The sequence below is a fragment of the Helianthus annuus genome, chromosome 8, assembly GCF_002127325.2.
Source record: "Helianthus annuus cultivar XRQ/B chromosome 8, HanXRQr2.0-SUNRISE, whole genome shotgun sequence".
Lineage (NCBI taxonomy): Eukaryota > Viridiplantae > Streptophyta > Magnoliopsida > Asterales > Asteraceae > Helianthus > Helianthus annuus.
In genome coordinates, this window is record NC_035440.2 from 110,782,016 (window position 1) to 110,804,235 (window position 22,220).

Genomic DNA, 22,220 nt, shown 5'->3' on the forward strand with positions numbered 1-22,220 from the left:
ACATCTTGGGCGACTTCCAAAGCATTCTTAGAGCGTTTTTGGAGACTTCGAAGCCTAGGAATCATCGGTACGAGTTCGGGGAAGAAGGCGTGGAGATCTAATCGGGTTTTCTAGTTCTTTATTCTTGACTTTTCTTACGAAACTTGTTATGATGAATTCCGGTTTAGATTTCTTTGGATTGTTTTCATGTTTTAGTATGCTTGGCTAAACTTAATAACCGCCTAGACTTGATGAATGGATTGATATAATGTTTTTACCGGTTTATGTTATTTGCATGATTGTTATGGATTAATTGTGTTTAGTAAGCGGTTTGATTTAATGATTTGATGTGTATGCATGCTTTGATTTGGTTTATTGTTATTATTTGCTTCGTATGATTCTTAGTGACGGTCTATATCACAACATAGAGTCATATTAGGGTTTAGGATTTCGGTGAGTGTCTATATCACGTTAGAAAACCTTAACTCTTTAGGGAGAATTGCGCAATAACCCCTAGAAGTAACTAGTAATAATTTGCTAAGCCTTAGTGTTCTACTAGTCCTAATACCTGGAAAGTGAGGGGCTATTGGTAGGTCTTACCCGGCGAATTGCTTTAGATAGGCTTTGGGAAAGGTTATGTCTTGGTTTACCTGTCAGTCTTATTAGTCTATCAAGTCAAATTAATTAATTCAAACTACCCTAGACCTAGGATTGGAAAAGAATAGGTCAATATTAGGGTACTTACACAATAATTAGACAACTGGAAAGGCGTCTAATAACCGGTAGGATTAACGGCCTAGGTAGTTCCACAGGTTTCTCCTTGAGAAGGGTCGAGGGGCCTCGTTGGTTCTTAATAGGTTTAGTACTTTACGATCCCGGTTCCATAACTCGTGCATTTAACTTAATCGGTAATCTCTTAAAAACAATCCAGGATTCTTGTCTAGGTGGTCTCGTTCTCGCATAAAGAAAGTCCTCAGCCTTTATTCGTCTTTAGTCTAGTTCTAGTTTAATTTAGTAGTTTAATATAGATTTCCTAGATTTTTCGTAACCCCCCCCCAAACAATTAAAACAAGTAAAGTCGTGTTTGTCAGCGTCTGTCAGAGTCTAGTTTGCGTGATACATAGAGTCCTGTGGTTCGATACTCGGACTTGCTTAGGCTATACTACATTGACCGGTACACTTGCCGATTGTGTGGTTTTAGGTCGAGTCTAGAATTAAAGCTTTGTAGTGTCTAGTTTAGAGAGTCCAATTTGGTTATTTTTTATAGTCTGTTTAGCACACATCAAGTTTTTGGCGCCGCTGCCGGGGACTCTTGGCAATTGCGTTCATTAGCTTTGATAGATTTCAGTGACAAATACGTGCTACGTGTTTTATTTTGTTTTGTGTCTTTTGTTTTCATCTTGAGTCGTAGTAACTTCTGTCTGCTTTTCTTGTGTTCAGGTTTTTGCTTGTAGTGGATGCCACATCTGCGCTCGCACGGACCACCACCACCAGTCAAGCAGTCATCATCTCAGTTGGGCCAAGGCCCTCAGGTTGCTTCTTCATCCTTTTCTCGTTTTCCCAACTTTGATTCCACCCCATTACCCACCCCGCCTCCCACACCACCACCTTCGCCAAACCGTTCACCTAAAACTTCACCCAAGGTTTCCCCACCCAATAGTCCTACTTCTAGTACCTCTAGTAATTCAGAAAACTTAGAACCAATGGCCAACCCTAGGCAAACCGTCCATCAGCAAGCCACCCAAAATTTCACCGGCCTCGCCTCACCCATTACCGTTCCACCCATAGTTAATGAAAATTCATGGCAAATTCCATCTTATGCCATGCAGGCCATCACCAATAGTATCCAATTCCATGGCCGAGATGATGAGGACGCCCCGGCCCACATTAACCGTTTCTCTAGGATGCTAGCTACCTTTAGCCTTAGCGGTGCACCCAACGATGCCACCTACTTACAGCTTTTCCCGTTTTCACTAGCTGGTCGTGCGGCTACTTGGTTGGACTCTCAACCAACTGGTACCTTCACCACATGGGCGGGGCTTCGTCAAGCCTTTTTGAATAAGTATTTCCCGCCCGCTAAAGCCGCACGTCTTAGGGACCAAATCCACTCTTTTCGCATGGAGCCCGACGAGCCTTACTACCTTGCTTGGGAGCGTTTCCAAAACCTTTGTGCTCGTTGCTCCCAGCATGGTCTTTCTGATTGGGCTTTATGTGAGAAATTTTATAACGGTCTCACCCAAGAGACTCGTGAGAGGTTCGACACTAATGCGGGAGGGCACATGATGGGTATTCTTACAGTAGCTGAGTGTCGAGAGCGTTTTGAGGCATTTGCTCAGTCTCAATCCCAAGCACGATCCGATCAGAGGTATCAAAGTGGTAATTCCCACACCACTACTAGTGCACCCGCCCATGGGGTGAACCATGTCACCATGGACCCTAGTTTAGCCTCTGTTTTGGAGAACATCACTCGAGAGCTTAAGGAGATTAGAGCTAAGGTTGATAAGTGCGAGTTTTGTCGAGGTGGTCACGACACGAGTGCATGTCCTTTACTAGTTGGTGAGGAGCAATGTGATTATTTAGGAGGAGGTTTTGGTAGAGGTCAGTCTAGTGGTAATAATAATAATAATTTTGGATCGGGTTGGCGAAATAATAATAATAATAATTTTAATAATAATAACAATTTTCGCTCAAATGGACCTCCTGGTTTTCAAATAGCTCAAAATCCAAATAGAGGTCTAGGTTCGCTTTTCAGTGGGGGCTTAAATGGGCAAGCAAAGGACGGGGGGTCAAATAATCAGGTTCAAACAGGTCAAGGTTCAAGTTTCGATTTAGGGGGTAGCATGGAAAGAATGGAGTCCATGATGAGTCAACTGATTGTTAGGGATCAAAATACCCAAAAGAAACTTAGTGAACATGATCTTATGCTTAAGAATCACCAAGCTGCGGTCCAAGACCTTTCTAGGGTTGTAAGTGATATGTCTAGGAAGTTAGATGAAAGATTACCAGGTCAGTTTGCAGCTAACACCCAATCTAACCCGAACGCTCATGTAAAAGCCATTACCACTCGTAGTGGCAGAACCGTAGGGAACCCGAGCATAGAAGAGAGAGAGGTCGATGAGGATGGAGACATTATAGATGAAGTGATAGAGATGGAGGCTCCCGGCAAAGTGCAAAAGAGGCTAAGCCCAGCAAGTACCGCACAGCCCGGTGAGTCTCAAAGTGAGAAGAAAGTTGAGAAAACGCCCATAGACGTTAGGCCTTCACCCTATGTGAATCATGCGTATGTTCCGTTTCCCTCACGTCTTAAGAATCAAAAATACTCGAGGGAATACGGGCAGTTCTTAGATATCTTCAAGCAATTGAAGATTAATCTTCCGTTTATAGAGGCACTACAGTCCATGCCAAAATATGCAAAATTCTTGAAGGACCTTCTTAAGAACAAAGAGAAATTAGGTGAGTTGTCTAATGTCCCATTGCATGGAGGGTGTTCGGCCATCGTTTCAAATAAGTTACCGGAAAAGCTTACCGATCCCGGTGTGTTCACTATTCCTTGTCTATTCGGTAGTCACACGAACACTAGAGCCTTAGCCGACCTAGGTGCTAGCATTAATTTGATGCCCTTTTCTCTCTATGAGAAGCTAGACTTAGGCGAGCTTTCACCTACTCGAATGACACTATCCTTAGCTGATAGGTCCGTGAAACACCCGAGAGGAATAGTTGAGAATTTGCTTGTTAAGGTGGATAAGTTCGTTTTTCCGGCTGACTTCGTCATTCTCGACATGGAAGCCGATGAAAACGTACCGTTAATCTTAGGACGCCCGTTCTTGAACACCGCTAAAGCTCTCATAGATGTCTTTTTAGGCACCATCACACTTAGAGCGGGCGAGGAATCAGTAGTTTTTGAGGTTATGAGTTCGAAAGGGCATACTGATAGAGTGCACTTGGTTTCGTCAGTGGGGGAGTGTGAGAATGACGAGAGAGATGAGAAGAAGGATGTGAGTGATGCGAGTTTAGAGAAAGTGACAGAATTTAAGTGTGGGGACCCACCGGATAGAAAGTTAGAGGAATTGGAGGAGAGAGTGGAGCGTTTAGAATCTAAGATTGCGACACTGAGCAAACCTCAGTGTGGGGATAGATTTCAATACGGGGAATGGAGATTCAAAACGCTAGATGAAGAATTGAGAGGTTTTGAAAGAGATAAGGGTTTTCGGGTTGATTTGGGCGATACATATAGTGGTGCTACAGCCCGCGAGAGTATGTTTGGAGGTGAGCTGTATCTCCATGATCCTCCTTAAGTATGCGAGAAATTGCTACTCGTTTGTAGAGTTTGTATAGTTTGTATTTTCGTTTATTTTCCGTTTTTAGAGTAGTTAGTATCGTTTTTGTTAGTTTTTTCGGGTCTTTGTTCGTGTCTTGAGTCGTTTGCAGGAGTGCATCACCGAGGATTTGAAGGAAATTGCGAGAGAAACAAGGTTCCAAGTAAGTTCTAAGTATTAGAAATATTTTTGTGGGTTTTGTTGGTTATTGGATGGTTTGGGAAATAAAGCAAATTTTTTCTAAGGCATGAGAAGAAAATTTTGGAAAAAAAAAAGTTTGATTTAAAAAAAAAAAAAAAAAAATCGGAACTTAATCTCGGTTTGGCGGGCCGCCACCCATCTAATGTGTTTTTGGCGGGGTGCCAGAAACCACATCTGCAGTCACCTCAATTTCAAATTTATTATTCCCGAAAAGTCTCATCGTGGTGGCGGCCGCCACCAACTTCACCTAATTTTTGGCGGGCCGCCACCTCACATATCTGTAGCCGGGTTCAAACTTTTGACAAAAAGGAAGTTAATTTAAAACCTAAAAAAATTATCCCCCTGCTAGCCTATTGCCCTCCTTCTTCCCCACTACAACCGTAACCCTCTTCCTCACCTACAGTCACCGCCGGCCTCCCTTCTACACCACTCGCCGCCATCATACATCACCCTCCTCACTCGCCGTTCACCTTCTCCCGTACCCTGTACCGCCGCTCACCACAGCCCTACCCCCTACCCTTCTCACCAAACGCCGGCCACCCACCTTCCTTCCCCCATCCGCCGCCGGTAACCCATCTCACCTCACTCGCCGACCACCGCCACTCCTCCCTCAACCTCACCACACTTCTGCCGTTTTTTCACTCCTACCCACTGCCGATCTCCCTCGCCTCCCCATACACCGCCGCTCACCCCATACCTTCTCCTACCCACCGGTAGACCTTCACACCGCCGGTAAACATATACACCGCCGTAAACCCTACTTCTCACCCTCCACTGATACCCTTACCCCATTAACACCCACGATTCCACTAACCTAATTGCCACCGTCGAAAACCCCTATACCTCTCCCATTATCACCTACAAACCCTTATAACATCCGATTCCAACTGGTTGTCCACTATATTTCATCAATAATCGGGATTTCACTGTGGGGATCAAAGATTCAACCGAAAAATGTCTAAATCTTCCTGTTTGCTTCGAATCTCAGGTATGTTTTCTTGCATTCATTCTGTATATTGAAGTGTTAGGGTGTGAGTCTTCTGTTTGGTTGTCGTTTTAGTTCAAGTCTCTGTCTATAGAGTCGGGTCAGTGTTGGGTGTGTGTCACTTGTTTCAAGTCATTGTTAGGTCAGTCTGCTGTTAATCCATGCGTTCAGTCATTAGGGTTCTGCAGCGTCGAGTATGAGTAGGTTTGATATTAGGACATTGCGAGGGTGCGGGTGGATCGGGTTGGTTATATAGAGTTGAGGAGTGTTTTGTTGGAACTGTTTGCGAATGTTTGCTTGTGATATGCTTAGAAAAAAAAACGAGTGATAGGAGGGGGTGGTTGTTTTGTTTTCTTCGGACAATACTTTTTAGTCGGGTCAGATTTTAACACAGTTTGGTCTGGTTTGATTTGATTTGTTTTGGAAATTGCGGATGATTTGGTTTGGGATAGGTAACACTCAAGTGTGGGGATACGGTTCGCGCTTTTTGACATAAAGACATAATTTTTCACTAAACGCGCACGCCGTTTCCGTTGCTTCCACGCTTACGTTTAGATTGGATGTTTTGTCGGCACTTGGTTTTATTTGACGGCAAGTAAAGTGCCGGGAGGAGATATAGTGTGTAAAATTGTGTATTTTGCCTCTTTGTTAGATCGAGTCTAGTTTAATTGTTAGTTTAGGGTCTTTAGTGTCGTTTTAGTTGTTTTTGAGTCGTCTTAGTGTCTTATTGCGTCTTTTGCTTACTTGATTTGTGATACCACTCGCCCGTACTCAATCTCCATTCGGGCGAGGTTCGGTTATGTTTAAAAAGAGATTTGCAAAAGTCGCTTTAATGTCACTTTGTTTATAAACTACGGCCGCGAACGAAATGCTATACGGCCGTTGTTTTTGTATATATTCGTTTATGTTAAAAAAAAATCAAAAATACAAAAAAAATAGTTTGCGACTAATATTCTGTTTGCTTCGTATTGCCATTATTGAATTGTTTTGCAGAATGTTACGTGCAGGTAGTGGTGCACAAATCGGGTTTTTTTAAAAACCGGGTTTCGGGTAGGATCGGGTTCGGGTAGGATCGGGTTTTACAAAATCGGGTTTTTTTAAAAACCTGGTCGGGTCCGGGTCCGGGTTCTCTACCTAAAATGTATACCCTATATACCCGGGTTCGGGTAGGGTTCGGGTCGGGTTTTATAAAACCCGGGTATTATAATACCCTATTTCCGGGTTCGGGTCCGGTTCGGGTATTCATCGGGTAGGGTTCGGGTATGCATCGGGTTGGGAAAAAACCCGCACCGGGTATTAAAAAAACCCGACCGGAACTATGCTTATAAAATGTATCAAACATAACTCTCACACATAGACATCAAATCTATTGATAAACAGAGGCACAATTTATAAACAGAGGCACAATTTATAGTTCTTCATGTGGTTATTCTTGAACTTTATAAACAGAGGCACAATTTATTAAATACAAAAACTAATAATGATATTAAACAAACAAAGAAAATAGAAGGGCCAACATATATTGGCATATTTGTTTCCACTTGTAATGAAATATACTAAATAATTAAGTAGCGGTGGCAAATATCATTAGAAACCTAATAATTAAACAAGATTACATCAAAGTGCATACATAATTTTGTTAAATCATAAGAACTAGAAGTCTTAATGCATACATAATTAAACAAGATTACATCAAAATCGGGTTTTTTTAAAAACCGGTTCCGGGTATTTATAAAACCCGGTTCCGGGTTCGGGTTCGGGTATTTATAAAACCGGGTTTCGGGTATAAACCGGGTATAAAAAAACCCGGTTCCGGGTTCGGGTTTTAGATTAAATATGCATACCCGGTCCCTACCCTACGGGTAGGGTCGGGTTCGGGTTCGGGTATAAAAAACCCGGGTTTTATAATAACCGGTTCCGGGTTTTTTTTTCGGGTCCGGGTCCGGGTTCGGGTTTTTTGTGCACCACTACGTGCAGGAACTTCAAGTCGGCCCAACAGGAAATGAAGCCGGTACACAAGCGGGTGATGAGGTGTTGGATGGTGCGAAGTAGAGCGGGATGCAGCGAGGATGACAGCTTATATCTTTTGTTTATTTTTTATCTTTATGCTGTTTTTGATCCTCGTTTATTGGTTTGTACTTGAACACGTTAAACAGTGTTTGCGTGATTAGGTTGGTATTTGTAGCCGCTTTCGTTCGCATGTCTGAGGTTAGGAGTTGTTTGCTGAGCGCGTTTCGAATTGGAGGGCTTATGTGGAAACGACTGGCACTTTGACAGTCTCACATATACAACTAAGTCGTTTCCCTTTTTGTTGTTGTTGTACATTTTTTTTATTTATTTCGTTGCAGTTTTTATTTGTAGGTAGTTGTCGAGTCGTATTTACGTTCTTGCATTAGGGACAATGCAATCTCTAAGTGTGGGGATGGGATACATGTAAATATTGAGTCTTAATTATGAAAAAATACAAAAAAAAAATTATTAAAAATTTGAAAAATCCAAAAAAAAAATGAAAAAAATAGAAAATGTCCTTCGAAATAAAAGAAGTTTGCAATTAAAACGGAAAATGATAGAAAAAAAAACAAATTTTTGCTCGGGTTCAAATAATAATAATATGAGATTATAATAAACTGAGTTTGCGTCTAGTTTGGGATATGTGGATAGGCCCGGGTTTTGGTTCTAAGTCCCTTTGAGTTAATATACCTTAATTGTCGGTCTGCTAGTGGGTTCTCGCCTGGGAAATATGGGAAACTAAAACCGACAAAAATAGTATAAGGGATGCCGTTATAAGCTAAGATAGTTAGAGTTTTTTATCATATCTCGCTGAAAAAGAAAAAAAAATAGAATAAAAGTGAGCTAGAAACTAAATGAAAGTAACACAGGCCTATGTAATCCGAGTTGGGGATAGCGACTCTACAGCCGGAATGCCTCTGGGATGTGTGAAATCGACTTGCCGAATAAAAGTACCGAAACCTATGTAATCTGTGATTGGGGATAGCGACTCTACAGTCGGAATACCGCTGGGTTAGGGAAAGCATCGTCTAGTCTCACGAATGAAAAAAAAAAAAGTAAAAAGCAAGCTAGAAAAAAGAAAAAAAAAAGGAAAAAAATGAAAAAAATATAGATTTGATTTCAAACTCTCTTTATCTTGGTATAAAACGGTTAGGAATTGGTCAAATGATCGTTCTTTTAGTCCTATAAGCTTGAGTTGGGAGTAGGTGGACTGTAGATTCTAGCGTGAGACCCTAGGTAGACTGACCGCACTTAAATTAAATTCACATGATAAGGGCTTAGGATTGGATTCGGGTTTAAAGGGATAAGTATGTTCGCAATCGCGGCTAACGCAAGTCCTGGTTTTAATTAATTATACCTATACTTTTGACCCGAGTAATTGTTTGTTTCTGATTCCGTTGCATAATTCTTTTTCGAGGACGAAAAAAGAGTAAGTGTGGGGATGTTTGATGTATTGCAAAATACATCATTTATTCGTGTAAAGTTTGTATAATTTTCGTTATATTTAGTTTTGTTTTTAGTTAGAATATGTATACTATTGATCAAATCGTGTTTTGTAGGTCTTGATGCTCAAATATGCGAGAAACCGAGTAAAACGAGTAAAAATGTTGAAGTGTCAAGTCTTGAAGCATGTTGGGAAGGTTGAAGAGTTGAAATAGAGTTTAAAAGCTGAAAAGTCACTTTCTGGCACCCCATCACCCACTGAGCAAGTTGCTGGCACCTGGCGAGAGTCTGAAGTTAGTAAATGAGCTGAAAAACAAGGTGGCACCCCACCACCTTGTCCCTGAGTTTCTGGCGGCCAGCCAGAACGTCCTGGTTGATAATTATTACGAATTTAGTAAAGGGTTATTTTGGAAAGTCATATATAAACATCCTAAACATGTGAATAAACCCTAATTCGAATTTGGGACATCTTGGGCGACTTCCAAAGCATTCTTAGAGCGTTTTTGGAGACTTCGAAGCCTAGGAATCATCGGTACGAGTTCGGGGAAGAAGGCGTGGAGATCTAATCGGGTTTTCTAGTTCTTTATTCTTGACTTTTCTTACGAAACTTGTTATGATGAATTCCGGTTTAGATTTCTTTGGATTGTTTTCATGTTTTAGTATGCTTGGCTAAACTTAATAACCGCCTAGACTTGATGAATGGATTGATATAATGTTTTTACCGGTTTATGTTATTTGCATGATTGTTATGGATTAATTGTGTTTAGTAAGCGGTTTGATTTAATGATTTGATGTGTATGCATGCTTTGATTTGGTTTATTGTTATTATTTGCTTCGTATGATTCTTAGTGACGGTCTATATCACAACATAGAGTCATATTAGGGTTTAGGATTTCGGTGAGTGTCTATATCACGTTAGAAAACCTTAACTCTTTAGGGAGAATTGCGCAATAACCCCTAGAAGTAACTAGTAATAATTTGCTAAGCCTTAGTGTTCTACTAGTCCTAATACCTGGAAAGTGAGGGGCTATTGGTAGGTCTTACCCGGCGAATTGCTTTAGATAGGCCTTGGGAAAGGTTATGTCTTGGTTTACCTGTCAGTCTTATTAGTCTATCAAGTCAAATTAATTAATTCAAACTACCCTAGACCTAGGATTGGAAAAGAATAGGTCAATATTAGGGTACTTACACAATAATTAGACAACTGGAAAGGCGTCTAATAACCGGTAGGATTAACGGCCTAGGTAGTTCCACAGGTTTCTCCTTGAGAAGGGTCGAGGGGCCTCGTTGGTTCTTAATAGGTTTAGTACTTTACGATCCCGGTTCCATAACTCGTGCATTTAACTTAATCGGTAATCTCTTAAAAACAATCCAGGATTCTTGTCTAGGTGGTCTCGTTCTCGCATAAAGAAAGTCCTCAGCCTTTATTCGTCTTTAGTCTAGTTCTAGTTTAATTTAGTAGTTTAATATAGATTTCCTAGATTTTTCGTAACCCCCCCCCCCAAACAATTAAAACAAGTAAAGTCGTGTTTGTCAGCGTCTGTCAGAGTCTAGTTTGCGTGATACATAGAGTCCTGTGGTTCGATACTCGGACTTGCTAGGTTATACTACATTGATCGGTACACTTGCCGATTGTGTGGTTTTAGGTCGAGTCTAGAATTAAAGCTTTGTAGTGTCTAGTTTAGAGAGTCTAATTTGGTTATTTTTTATAGTCTGTTTAGCACACATCACTTACGATGTAATCTAATTAATAAAATACTCTACATAATCTATACACAACGCAACGCCGAACCTAACACGTGAAACGAATCAGAGTTGGGAAACGCGAAAGGATGGAATGGCCAGAGGGACCATCCGATCGAACAGCCAGCCGATCGGATGGCACTCCAGCCGAACCACCTTTCTTCCTTTCCCCCTTCACCTATAAATAGGCTGTCACATCACCATTTCAAGTGATGTGACAGCTCTGACCGAACTTGGCGCACGCGCACACTATTTCTTTCGTTTCTTGCTGATTTCGGTACGTTTCAAGCTAGATTCTTGTACTTTCTTGATCTACACTTCATCCTTTACGTGATTCACCTTCGAAATCACACTTTTCACCATGAAATCTCTCGGATCTGAGATCTTAAGGATTATGTCATCATGGTGGTTTGTACAAAACTGCTATATGAGGTCATTCTTGGTAAGATCTAGCTGAGATATAAGGGATTCCATGTATTTATCACTAAATCTAAGTTAAATCTAAGAGTTTTTATACTAAAACTTAAAGTTTCTTCACTTCTACTTCAAATTTCTGATTTATTTCGGTGATAAACGTGACTGAACGACTGTAGACTTGATCGGTGTTCTAGAGTTGGTTTAAGAACGGATTGTTCATTGATTAAGACGATCACGGGATGGATTCCGGCATAAAACCATCACCAACGGACAAACGGGTTGGACCGGGGAGATTCCCGACCGATCAGAATGTCGGTGAAATGATGTGTAACTGTTGTCTCAATACGTGCCGTGGCGTCACCATTAAATTCCAAACTTAACGATTTTACGAAAGTTGGTAACCAAGAAACAACAGGCCAGCCGATCGGACTGCCATCCGATCGGATAGCCCTACTTCTCAATAGGCAAGCCGATCGGACAACTGACCGATCGGACAGCCTATTCCTCACACCAGGCCAGCCGATCGGATTACCATCCGATCGGATAGCCACTTGGTCTTATCTTATGTTGTTCTCAATCGGACGGATGGCAACCCGATCGGATAGCCATCCGATCGGGCAGACAATGCCACTATACGTACACAAGGCCACCCGGTCGACTGGCCATCCGATCGGACAACCATCCGACCCAGTGACCTGTTAGACACTTTATTCACTCTCGATACTTCGCCTGACTCTTACCCTATTACAATCTAATCAGGCTAATCTCAAAAGAGCTCCCTTTGATCCAATAACAGTTGCGACTGTTAAACAATCACTGTGAGTATACTCGATCCCCTTTTTACTTTAAACTTTTGGGGTGTAACATGTATTCTATAAAACTTAAACTTGATTCTTTGGAAACTTATACTCTATCCTACGTGAAACTTGTGATTCTTGATACGTGACTCTTTGTGCTATGTGACGTTTAATCCAGAGTGCGTAGTTCCGCCTTAACAATAGTAGCGCTATAGGAGTAATGCACCTCCCCGTTAGTCTTTGGGGTATTGTTAGGAGGAGACATATAACCTCCCGTTAGACCTTGGGAAAGGCACTAAACGCATTGGAAACTTAGGCTATCACTGTGTGGACTGCGACACTAGCACGGCTGAAACTATTTTATTGTTTACACTATGGATATGAGTGGTGTTAATCTATTATTCTATTATCAAACTTGTATACTAGCCAATACTTTTGTATTGATATTTTAATACATGTTGCAGGCTGATAGGATGCTTTGGAATGCATGGAATTCAGCTAGGAGATGCTTAGAAACGTCACCTAGTTAATTTAGAATTTTTTGAACAAATTGAGCAATATTCGCTATGGTTTGTATTTGGTACTTGAATTGGTTGTGAATGTTTCTAGACAATGTTATGATGAATTTGATCTAAATTCTATTAAAGCAAATTAGTGTTATGAAATCTCGTGAGCAATCTGAACGCTTAGTGCTCGCACCCTGATGTTTCCGCCATCGGTTGGGGTGTGACAACCTAGTGGTTACATATCAGCACCACCTTGTCATTTACATTTAAACACCACTTTGTATGTTACATATCAGCACTACCATATAGGTTACATAGCTACATAATAGCACCATGTGGTTACATGTCAACACCTTGTAGGTTACTTATTAGCACCACCCTGTCGTTTACATATCAACACCATCTTGTCTGTTACATAATAGGACCTTGTAGATTACATATCAGCACCACCCTATCAGTTTCATAATAGTACCTTGTGGTTACATATCAGCACTGCCATGTAGGTTACATATCAGTACTACCTTGTAGGTTACATATCAGCACTACCTTGTAGGTTACATATCAATACCACCCTGTAGGTTACATAATAGCACCTTGTGGTTACATATAAGCACCGCCATGTAGGTTACATATCAGCACTACCCTGTAGGTTACATATCAGTACCACCCTGTAGGTTATATATCAGCACCATCTTGTCGGTTACACAATAGCACCATGTGGTTACATATCAGCACCTTGTAGGTTACATAGCAGCACCGCCTTTAGGTTACCGATCAACACCACCATGTAGGTTACGTATCAAGAACAGTGAAAAACATATCTTGTACTGCTGTTACAGAAAATGAAGGTGTGCATCCCTTTGATTATTCACTACAACACATTTTGTTGTAAAATTATGTTATTTGATTGAATAATTATAATGTGTTCACAGGTAGTTCATCATATTAACATACAAAAGGATGCTATTGTGGCCGAGGTTCGTCAGTTTGCAAAGGTACGTGATGAGGAGAAGGAAGCACTGAAGAAAAGCCGATTTGAAAGGATAAAAGAAAGGGTAGAAAGTGCTCTATAGTTTCGAACATGGTTGTTGTGCATGTTATTGTGTTGGTTCAAAACTTGATCACTATGACTTAACACACTCTAGAAGTTTGTGTTTTTGTTTACTTTTGATGCATTATATGGTGAATAAAATGAACATGCAAGCAATCCAATGGTTAAAAAAATGCAGTATGATGTATGTATGTTTTGTTATATAACGTGGTTTTGTAAATAACACTCATAATAGATAACTTATATAAAGAGATCCATATTTATGTTAGCAAGACAACCACTGAAATAATGAACATAAAATCCATAATGTTTCTTTATCAGTACTGAACAAAATGTAAAAAAAAAAGACAAGAAAGTACATGAATATTAGCACCAAAACTGTCATACCAGCACCTTATTGCATTACTTGAATCACATCCTATTTTGGTTGGTTCTCACCATTTCCTCTGTTGCAATTTCGCCTATCATGGTCATCCGAACCACAAATTTGACATCTTCTTTGCCTTCTTATTGATTTCTTTGACGCTTGTTCATGAAAGGATTTGAATCGTTTCTTAGAACCAGAACCCTTTGTCCTAATACCAACAGGAGCACGTATGGTATCTTCAGTAGTAGGTTCATTAAATCCTAGCAAATTTGCAATCCTATCCTTTTTTGGTATGGGTTGTGGAACACCAATACATTCATCAACTTTAACCATTTGTTGTTTCACTTGATCCCTGTATATTACCAACTGCTCCATGTTGTTTACCAAACGATTAACAATATAATCATTCCCAAACATAATCTCACGCACAACCCCTTGTACACCTTCAACGTTGTCATTAAAAGCTGGTTTGTTGCTAAAACCTTGATGACTATTGTTTGTAACAGCATCTCTAGTCCATCTCTTGATTATGTAATTTTTTGGGAATACTGTTATTTCACAAAGCCTCAAGACACAAAATACATGCCTGCATAACAGTCCATATTGCTCATACCTATTGCAACTATTAGATCAAGATATAAGCTAGATATGATTTCATATGTTATATAGTATAGTTTCTATTATTTATGTCACAATTATTATGTATTATTTTGTTTTCATAAGTTTCGGCAGTTACTTCAACAAGACTGCCATGTATATATATTTTGTATATGTCACAATATCACATTACCAATTCGAATATACAGAACATTCATTTTTTCTCTGCATATCTTTCGAACCCTAGTTTTACAAACAAGAAAGTGGTATCAGAGCCAAACGCATTGATCCACTCACAAATATATATCAATTCTCTCACTCACTGTAAATCGTTGTCATGGCAACATCAAACGGCGGTATTCAAACCCAAATACCAAAATTACTTGGGCAGAATTATTACCACTGGCATATCCAAATGAAAGTTCTATTAGAATCTCAAGATCTGTGGACAATTTTAGATGAAGGTTACAACGAAGTCGCTGCCAACGCATCGGAAGCCGATCAAAACACTTATAGAGAAAAAGTCAGAAAAGATAAGAAGGCCCTACACATAATTTTTCAATCTGTGAGTGAAACCGTATTTGAACGAATAGCAAACAGTAAAACGGCAAAAGAAGCATGGAATATTCTTCACAAGGCATACAGAGGAGAACGAAGGGTTAAAACGGTAAAACTTCAAACTTTACGTTGTGAATTCGATGCTTTAAGAATGAAAGAGAGTGAATCGGTAGAGGAATATGTAAATAGAACTACTATCATAGTAAATCAATTAAGATTAAATGAAGAAGATGTTTCAGAACAGCGAATTGTAGAGAAAATCCTTAGAAGCCTTACCCGAAAATACGAGTCAGTGGTTGTAGCCATTGAAGAGTCAAAAGACTTGAATCTGATTACAACAGAGGAGTTACTCGGTATATTGCAGTCGCATGAATTGCGACTGAGACAATATGATGACTCTCCGATGGAACAAGCGTTCCAAGTTCAGAGTCAAGATCGGTCAAGACAATATCGATCTGAATACACAGGAAGAGGAAGGGGTAGAGGAAGGAATAGGTTTAATGGACAGATTCGTTGCTATAATTGTCAGAGATTAGGACATACTGCAAAATTCTGTTACCGGAAAGAAGAAAACGAAAGAAACAATAATATTCTCATGCATGAAGATGAGAATGAGAGAGATGATGAAACTATGTTTATGATATTTAACGTAGAGGAGATAACAAAGGAAGATTGCTGGTATCTAGACAGCGGGTGCAGCAACCATATGACCGGAAATCGGAGTTTATTTATTACATTAGATGATTCGGAAAGAAGAGAAGTAAGAACAGGAGATAACAAGAAACTCGAAGTGTTAGGCTGCGGTGATGTGTCAATTAAGGTTAAAGGAATCGAGAAAAAAGTGCCAAATGTATTTTATGTAGAAGGTTTAAAACACAATCTTCTAAGTGTAGGTCAGTTAATACAAAAAGGTTATGAAGTGAAATTTAGCAATCAAGAGTGTATTATCAAGGATTCGAAAGGAACATGTATAGGTACGGTTCGGATGACAGGAAACAAAATGTTTCCTTTGAACCTGAAAAATGATGTAACACCAAGAGTGTGTAGTATGATAATACAAGATACTTCAGTTTTATGGCATCGAAGGTATGGTCATATTAATTTTGAAACACTGCATAACATGGGAAGAAATAATGTCGTTAAAGGCCTACCAAAGATCTCAAAAACATCTCATGATCTATGCGAAGGATGTTTATTTGGAAAGCATACTAGGAAGCCGTTTCCCAAGAAGTCAAAATGGCGTGCATCACAACCATTACAACTAATTCATTCTGATATTTGTGGTCCTATGAGAACAAACTCCATAGGTGGTTGTAGATACTTTATAACCTTTATAGATGATTTTTCGAGAAAGGCTTGGGTCTATTTTATAAAACTAAAATCAGAAGCACTTGTGAAGTTCAAGGAGTTTAAGAAACTAGTAGAGAATCAAGTAGACTACAAGGTGAAATGTATACGTACAGATAGAGGAGGAGAATATTGCAGCCATGAGTTTCAAAGATTTCTTAAAGAAAATGGCATTCATCATCAATTAACGACAAGCTATACACCCCAACAAAATGGAGTGGCAGAGCGGAAGAACAGAACCCTAATGGAACTTAGTAGAAGCATGCTGAAAATGAAGAAACTTCCGAATTCCTATTGGGCTGAAGCAGTAGCATGTGCAACATATTTGCTAAATCGAGCCACAACAAAAAGTGTACAAGATGTAACCCCACATGAAGCATGGAGTGGCAACAAACCAAGTGTAGACCATCTTAGAATATTCGGCAGCATAGCCTACTCTCACATTCCTAAACAACATCGTGGAAAACTTGATGATAAAGTGGAAAAAACAATATTCATAGGATATAGCGAGAACAGTAAAGGGTACAGACTCTATAATCCAACAACTAACAAGGTTATCATAAGCCGGGATGTAACATTCGATGAAGGTAGAGACTGGGAAACAGACAAAACTGATGAAAACTCTAGAGATTCACAGCTAAATTGTGAAAATGAAAACAACGAGGATATGGCTCCTACACGTCAAGAAATTGAGACCGAAGATCAAGAACAAGGCATTAACTCTCAAGTTAGTGATCAAAGTGAGAGTCAAAATGATAATAATGATCAGAATGTACAACATGAAGATGATGAGGATGATATATCTTCTGTTACTTCAGAAAATGAGGAGATTAGAACACGCAATATAACCGAAATATATCAAAATTCTCAGCCGTTGACAAAAGCACAGGTAGAGCAGTTATATGAAAGTAGTCAACATAGTTCAACCGATGTAACAAATTTCGTGTTATATGCTGATGCCGATCCTACCAACTACAGTGAAGCAGTAAAGGAAGTAAAGTGGAGAGAAGCTATGGATAGGGAAATTGAATCAATTAAAAAAAATGAAACCTGGGATCTTGTGGAACCTCCACTTAATCAAAATCCGATAGGTGTGAAGTGGATATTTAAAACAAAGTATGATGCACATGGGAATGTGGATAAACATAAGGCACGGCTAGTAGTCAAGGGATATAATCAAAAATATGGGATAGATTACCATGATGTATTCTCTCCTGTGATTAGGTTCGACACAATAAGATTAGTTTTAGCATTAGCAGCAAGACATGGATGGTATTTACACCAAATGGACGTCAAGACAGCTTTTCTGAACGGAAAATTAAATGAGGAAGTCTATATTATGCAACCAGAGGGTTATGTCAAGAAAGGTGAAGAAAGGAAAGTGTGTCACTTAAAGAAAGCACTATACGGATTGAAGCAAGCTCCAAGAGCGTGGTACAGTCGCATAGATGAGTACTTTCAATCACATGGTTTTAAAAAATGTGTGTATGAGCATACTCTGTTTATTAAAGTGTCAAAGGAGGCTCGTATGGTGATATGTCTGTATGTTGACGATCTGATCATTGCAAGTGATTCACTGAAAATGATAAATCAATTCAAATGCTCGATGAAAAAGGAATTTGAGATGACCGATCTGGGTAACCTTCACTATTTCCTAGGAATGGAAGTAAAACAAGAAAATGGTAACATAATGTTGTCACAAAGGAAGTATGCTGAAAACTTACTCGAAAGATTTAACATGAAGCACTGTAAGTCAATTTCAACTCCGATGGAATATGGGGAGAAACTATCAAAAGAAGATCTCGAAGAAGATGTGAATGAAAACTTATATAGAAGCCTAGTCGGGAGTCTAATGTATTTGACAAATACACGTCCGGATATTATGTATGCAGTAAGTAAGATTAGCCGTTTCATGGAGAGACCAAAGAGAAGCCATTGGGAAGCCGGAAAACGCATACTTCGATACATACAAGGAACTTTAAATGATGGAATTATATATTCAAAAGGCAGCCAAGGAAAGCTGATAGGATTTAGCGATAGTGATTATGCAGGAAATGTGGATGATAGTAAAAGTACCTCAGGCTATGTTTTCCATTTAGGTTCAGGGGCAATCGCCTGGCAATCAAAGAAACAGAAAGTTGTAGCATTATCTTCTACTGAAGCCGAATACATAGCACTGTCAATGGCTGGCTGTCAAGCGTTGTGGTTAAAAGGCATATTGAATGATTTGCTGTACAACATGGATTGTCCACCTATCATTCTATGTGATAATAAATCCACTATTAGTCTAGCCAAGGATCCTGTCTACCATGGGAAAAGCAAGCATATTCGAGTGAAATATCATTTCATCCGAGAACTTATTCGAAAAGATGAAGTGGAGATCTGTTATTGTTCGACTAAGGATCAAGTTGCTGATATCTTTACAAAGGCGCTGCAGCCAAAAGATTTTCATCACTTTAAAGAACTTCTTCATGTTGCTCCAATCTAGCTTACGGGGGGTATTAGATCAAGATATAAGCTAGATATGATTTCATATGTTATATAGTATAGTTTCTATTATTTATGTCACAATTATTATGTATTATTTTGTTTTCATAAGTTTCGGCAGTTACTTCAACAAGACTGCCATGTATATATATTTTGTATATGTCACAATATCACATTACCAATTCGAATATACAGAACATTCATTTTTTCTCTGCATATCTTTCGAACCCTAGTTTTACAAACAAGAGCAACTACATTGAAGTACCATATCCTTCTTTTGAGCAAACAAGATACTTCAAGCTAATAACACCACGATTGGTAGTTTGTGTGTTCTTACGTACAGTGAAACCTCCTAGTTTAGCATAATTCTCATAAAACTGGCAAGCTTGTTCCAGTGAAGAAAATATCATACCTATTACAGGTCTAGATGACAAAGGCACATCAGGTATGTAATAAGGTAACCCAGTTCTCGGGGAGATACGTTCAATACCAACACGACGTCTTGTGAACATTAACATCAACACCTAAACATAAACCAAAAACACTGAAATTCAACTAAAAAAACTAAGCTACATAACAGTGATAATAATATAATGAAGAAGATAAGTACAAATCAAACCATCTACATTCTGAACTTCATCCGTATTATCCGTTCGTGAACCACTATCGTCATGAACACATGTATCCACAGCAGCCATTTGAAGTAATCAATCTCTATGAAGATGCATTTGAATTCGTAACAGAAAGAATTAATCTCTAACGATAATGCAATTGTATCCGTAATTAAACTAATTGAAGGATCGATTGAACTAATTGATCTAGTGTTCGATCTACGATTAAGATGCAATTGAATTCATACCTGAACTAACCGATTGATCTCTCAGCAATACGCCATTGAAGAACTGATTGACCTAATTGGACTATCTCTGGTACTCTTAGCAATACGCCATTGAAGAACTGATTGACCTAATTGGACTATCTCTTGTATACACAACTGATCTAACGTGAATTATCCCCAAAACAGAAAAGGAGTAAAAGTACCGTTATACCCCTCCAAGAAAATTGCTTAAATGCCATGTGTCAATAGATTACTGGTTCCTACGTTTCTTAGCTTAAGGGTATTTTGTATTTGATCCTACCCCGTGTTTGGGATTGCTTATTTTAGTGAATTATTAGCTTATTGAGTTTTTGAAAAGTGAAAAAGTGTTTGGTATGAGATTATTATGTGAGAGGAAAAGTCAATAAGTCACTCCATTGTGACTTATTAACTTTTCCAAAAATTCATAAGTTGTTTTGAAAAGCTAAGCCAAACATTACCTTAATAAAAGGGTTGTTTATTTCAGATTTTATCTACGAACATCAATTATATTGTAAATAAATAGTGGAAAACGTTAATTATATGTTATTACTTGGAGTTGCTAATGAGTGATTATAAATTAATGCAAATAAAATGTTCTCAAATTTAATTGGCGTTATATTTATGACTTTTATTATGCTGGTTGAATACTAATCGTTTGTAATTTTAGTTTTAAAAAATAAAAAGGAAGAACATTAGTAAATGTGTTAATTTTTATTTCATGATATAAGTTAAAATAAAGGGGTCTACACAAGTGTTTTTTCAAAGATATAACTTTTATTTATTTGTTTAGTATATAAAATTATGCGTATTCAAAATTATATAGGAAACATTCAATTTACAATATATATATATATGGTGGGGTTCGGTTACAAAGTCCATTTTTCCTATAAAGTGTAGAAAGTCATAAAACACCACAATTTCAGCCATAAAACACATTCAAAACCCACAAATAACAGGTTGGAGATTATAACACTATATATAATACTATATAACTCCATATAAACACCGTATAACAATATGTAACACCATATAATACCATATAACAGTATGTAACACTATATAACATTATATAACAAATATAACGATATACATCTATCATAGACATGCTATCAGACAACCTATAGTGTTATATTTGTTATATAATGATATATAGTGTTACATAGTGTTATATGGTATTATATGGTGTTACATATTGTTATATGGTATTTATATGGTGTTATATAGTATTATATATAGTGTTATAATACACTTCTCACACTTTGAGCACTTTTTACAGGATCCTCTACATATATATATATATATATATATATATATATATATATATATATATATATATATAGGACAATGCTCTATAAAAAACCCCATTTTTTAAGAAACTTAGCAAACTCAACATGTGGCTCTCATATGTCCACGTATCTCATATCCATTTCATCTACCTTTTTGAATAGAATGGTAAATCAGTAATTGTCCCAACCCAAGATACTTTCCCAACTTGATTTGACTTTAATAATTAATGCCCATCAACTCCATTGTACAAATTACCCATCCCCATATTTTTTTTCATTATTTCTTTTTACATATCTCCATTAACATCTTCTCAACAAGTTCATGCTTTCTCCATTAATTTCTATGGAGACAAATCCACCAACATTGGAGTTAATGTCGCCGATCCATAGTTTCCCCAACAGGTTTAACTCGATCCACATCAACTGACGACGTACCCTGTTTCATGAGAGAGAAAGATGAACAGGGAGTAATGAATATCTTGTGGGGAAGATAAAGAAGAAAAAAATTTGAACTGCCACCACTGCCCTTCCACCACCGCCATCCCCCAACCCCAACCCATATATTCAGATGTGGAACTGAATATATTCAACCCAAATGGCTATACTTTATTCCTTGAAGAACCATGTGGGTCCGTAGCATCCTCAAAATGGCACCAGATCGGAATGTTGCCATCATCAACTACTGCTCAAAGGTCACCGATGTCGATGAGCTCTTGAGATCATATAAAATATGATTTGTATATGTTGTTTCAGATCTGAATATTTGTGAGTTTTTTTACACTTTTTTAGTTTATATAAAATATGATTTGTATATGTTGTTTCAGATTTTGGTTATTGTTTTGTATGTGATTTGTTTGAAATAATTTGTTGAAATTGTAAGGTGTTAAGAGTTGTTAAATCTGTGAGGGTTTTTTTTTTTGTTAATGTTGTATAAGATTAATTTTACTAAACATGTGATTAATTTTACTAATTGTTGATTAGGAGTTGCTGAATTAATTGCTGAAATTGTAAGGTGTTATTGATTATATGTTAAAGAGTTTTTAGTTCTGTGTACTTTGTTAGTTGTTGTTTCAGTTGTGTAAGATTAATTTTATTAAACAGGTGTTATTGATTAATTTTATTAAACATGTGATTAGTTTTACTGATTAATTTTACCTCGTCATACCCTAATACATGTTACACTTTATCCTATTAGACATAGCCATATAGTTTAAATTATTATAGTTATGACGTGTTTAACACATGCCCGATTTTTTTATTTTTAGACGTCT

At 38.3% G+C, this 22,220-nt stretch overlaps 1 protein-coding gene across 1 annotated transcript; it reads right to left on the bottom strand.

Annotated features, from left to right (window-relative positions):
- Window positions 1–13,866: 13,866 nt before the first annotated feature.
- On the bottom strand, window positions 13,867–14,630 carry LOC118481030. The gene is made up of 2 exons (XM_035976113.1): window positions 14,620–14,630; window positions 13,867–14,401 (listed from the first exon to the last, which is right to left on the bottom strand). The coding sequence occupies exons 1-2, from the start codon at window positions 14,628–14,630 to the stop codon at window positions 13,867–13,869; spliced, it is 546 nt and encodes a 181-aa protein (XP_035832006.1).
- Window positions 14,631–22,220: the final 7,590 nt, after the last annotated feature.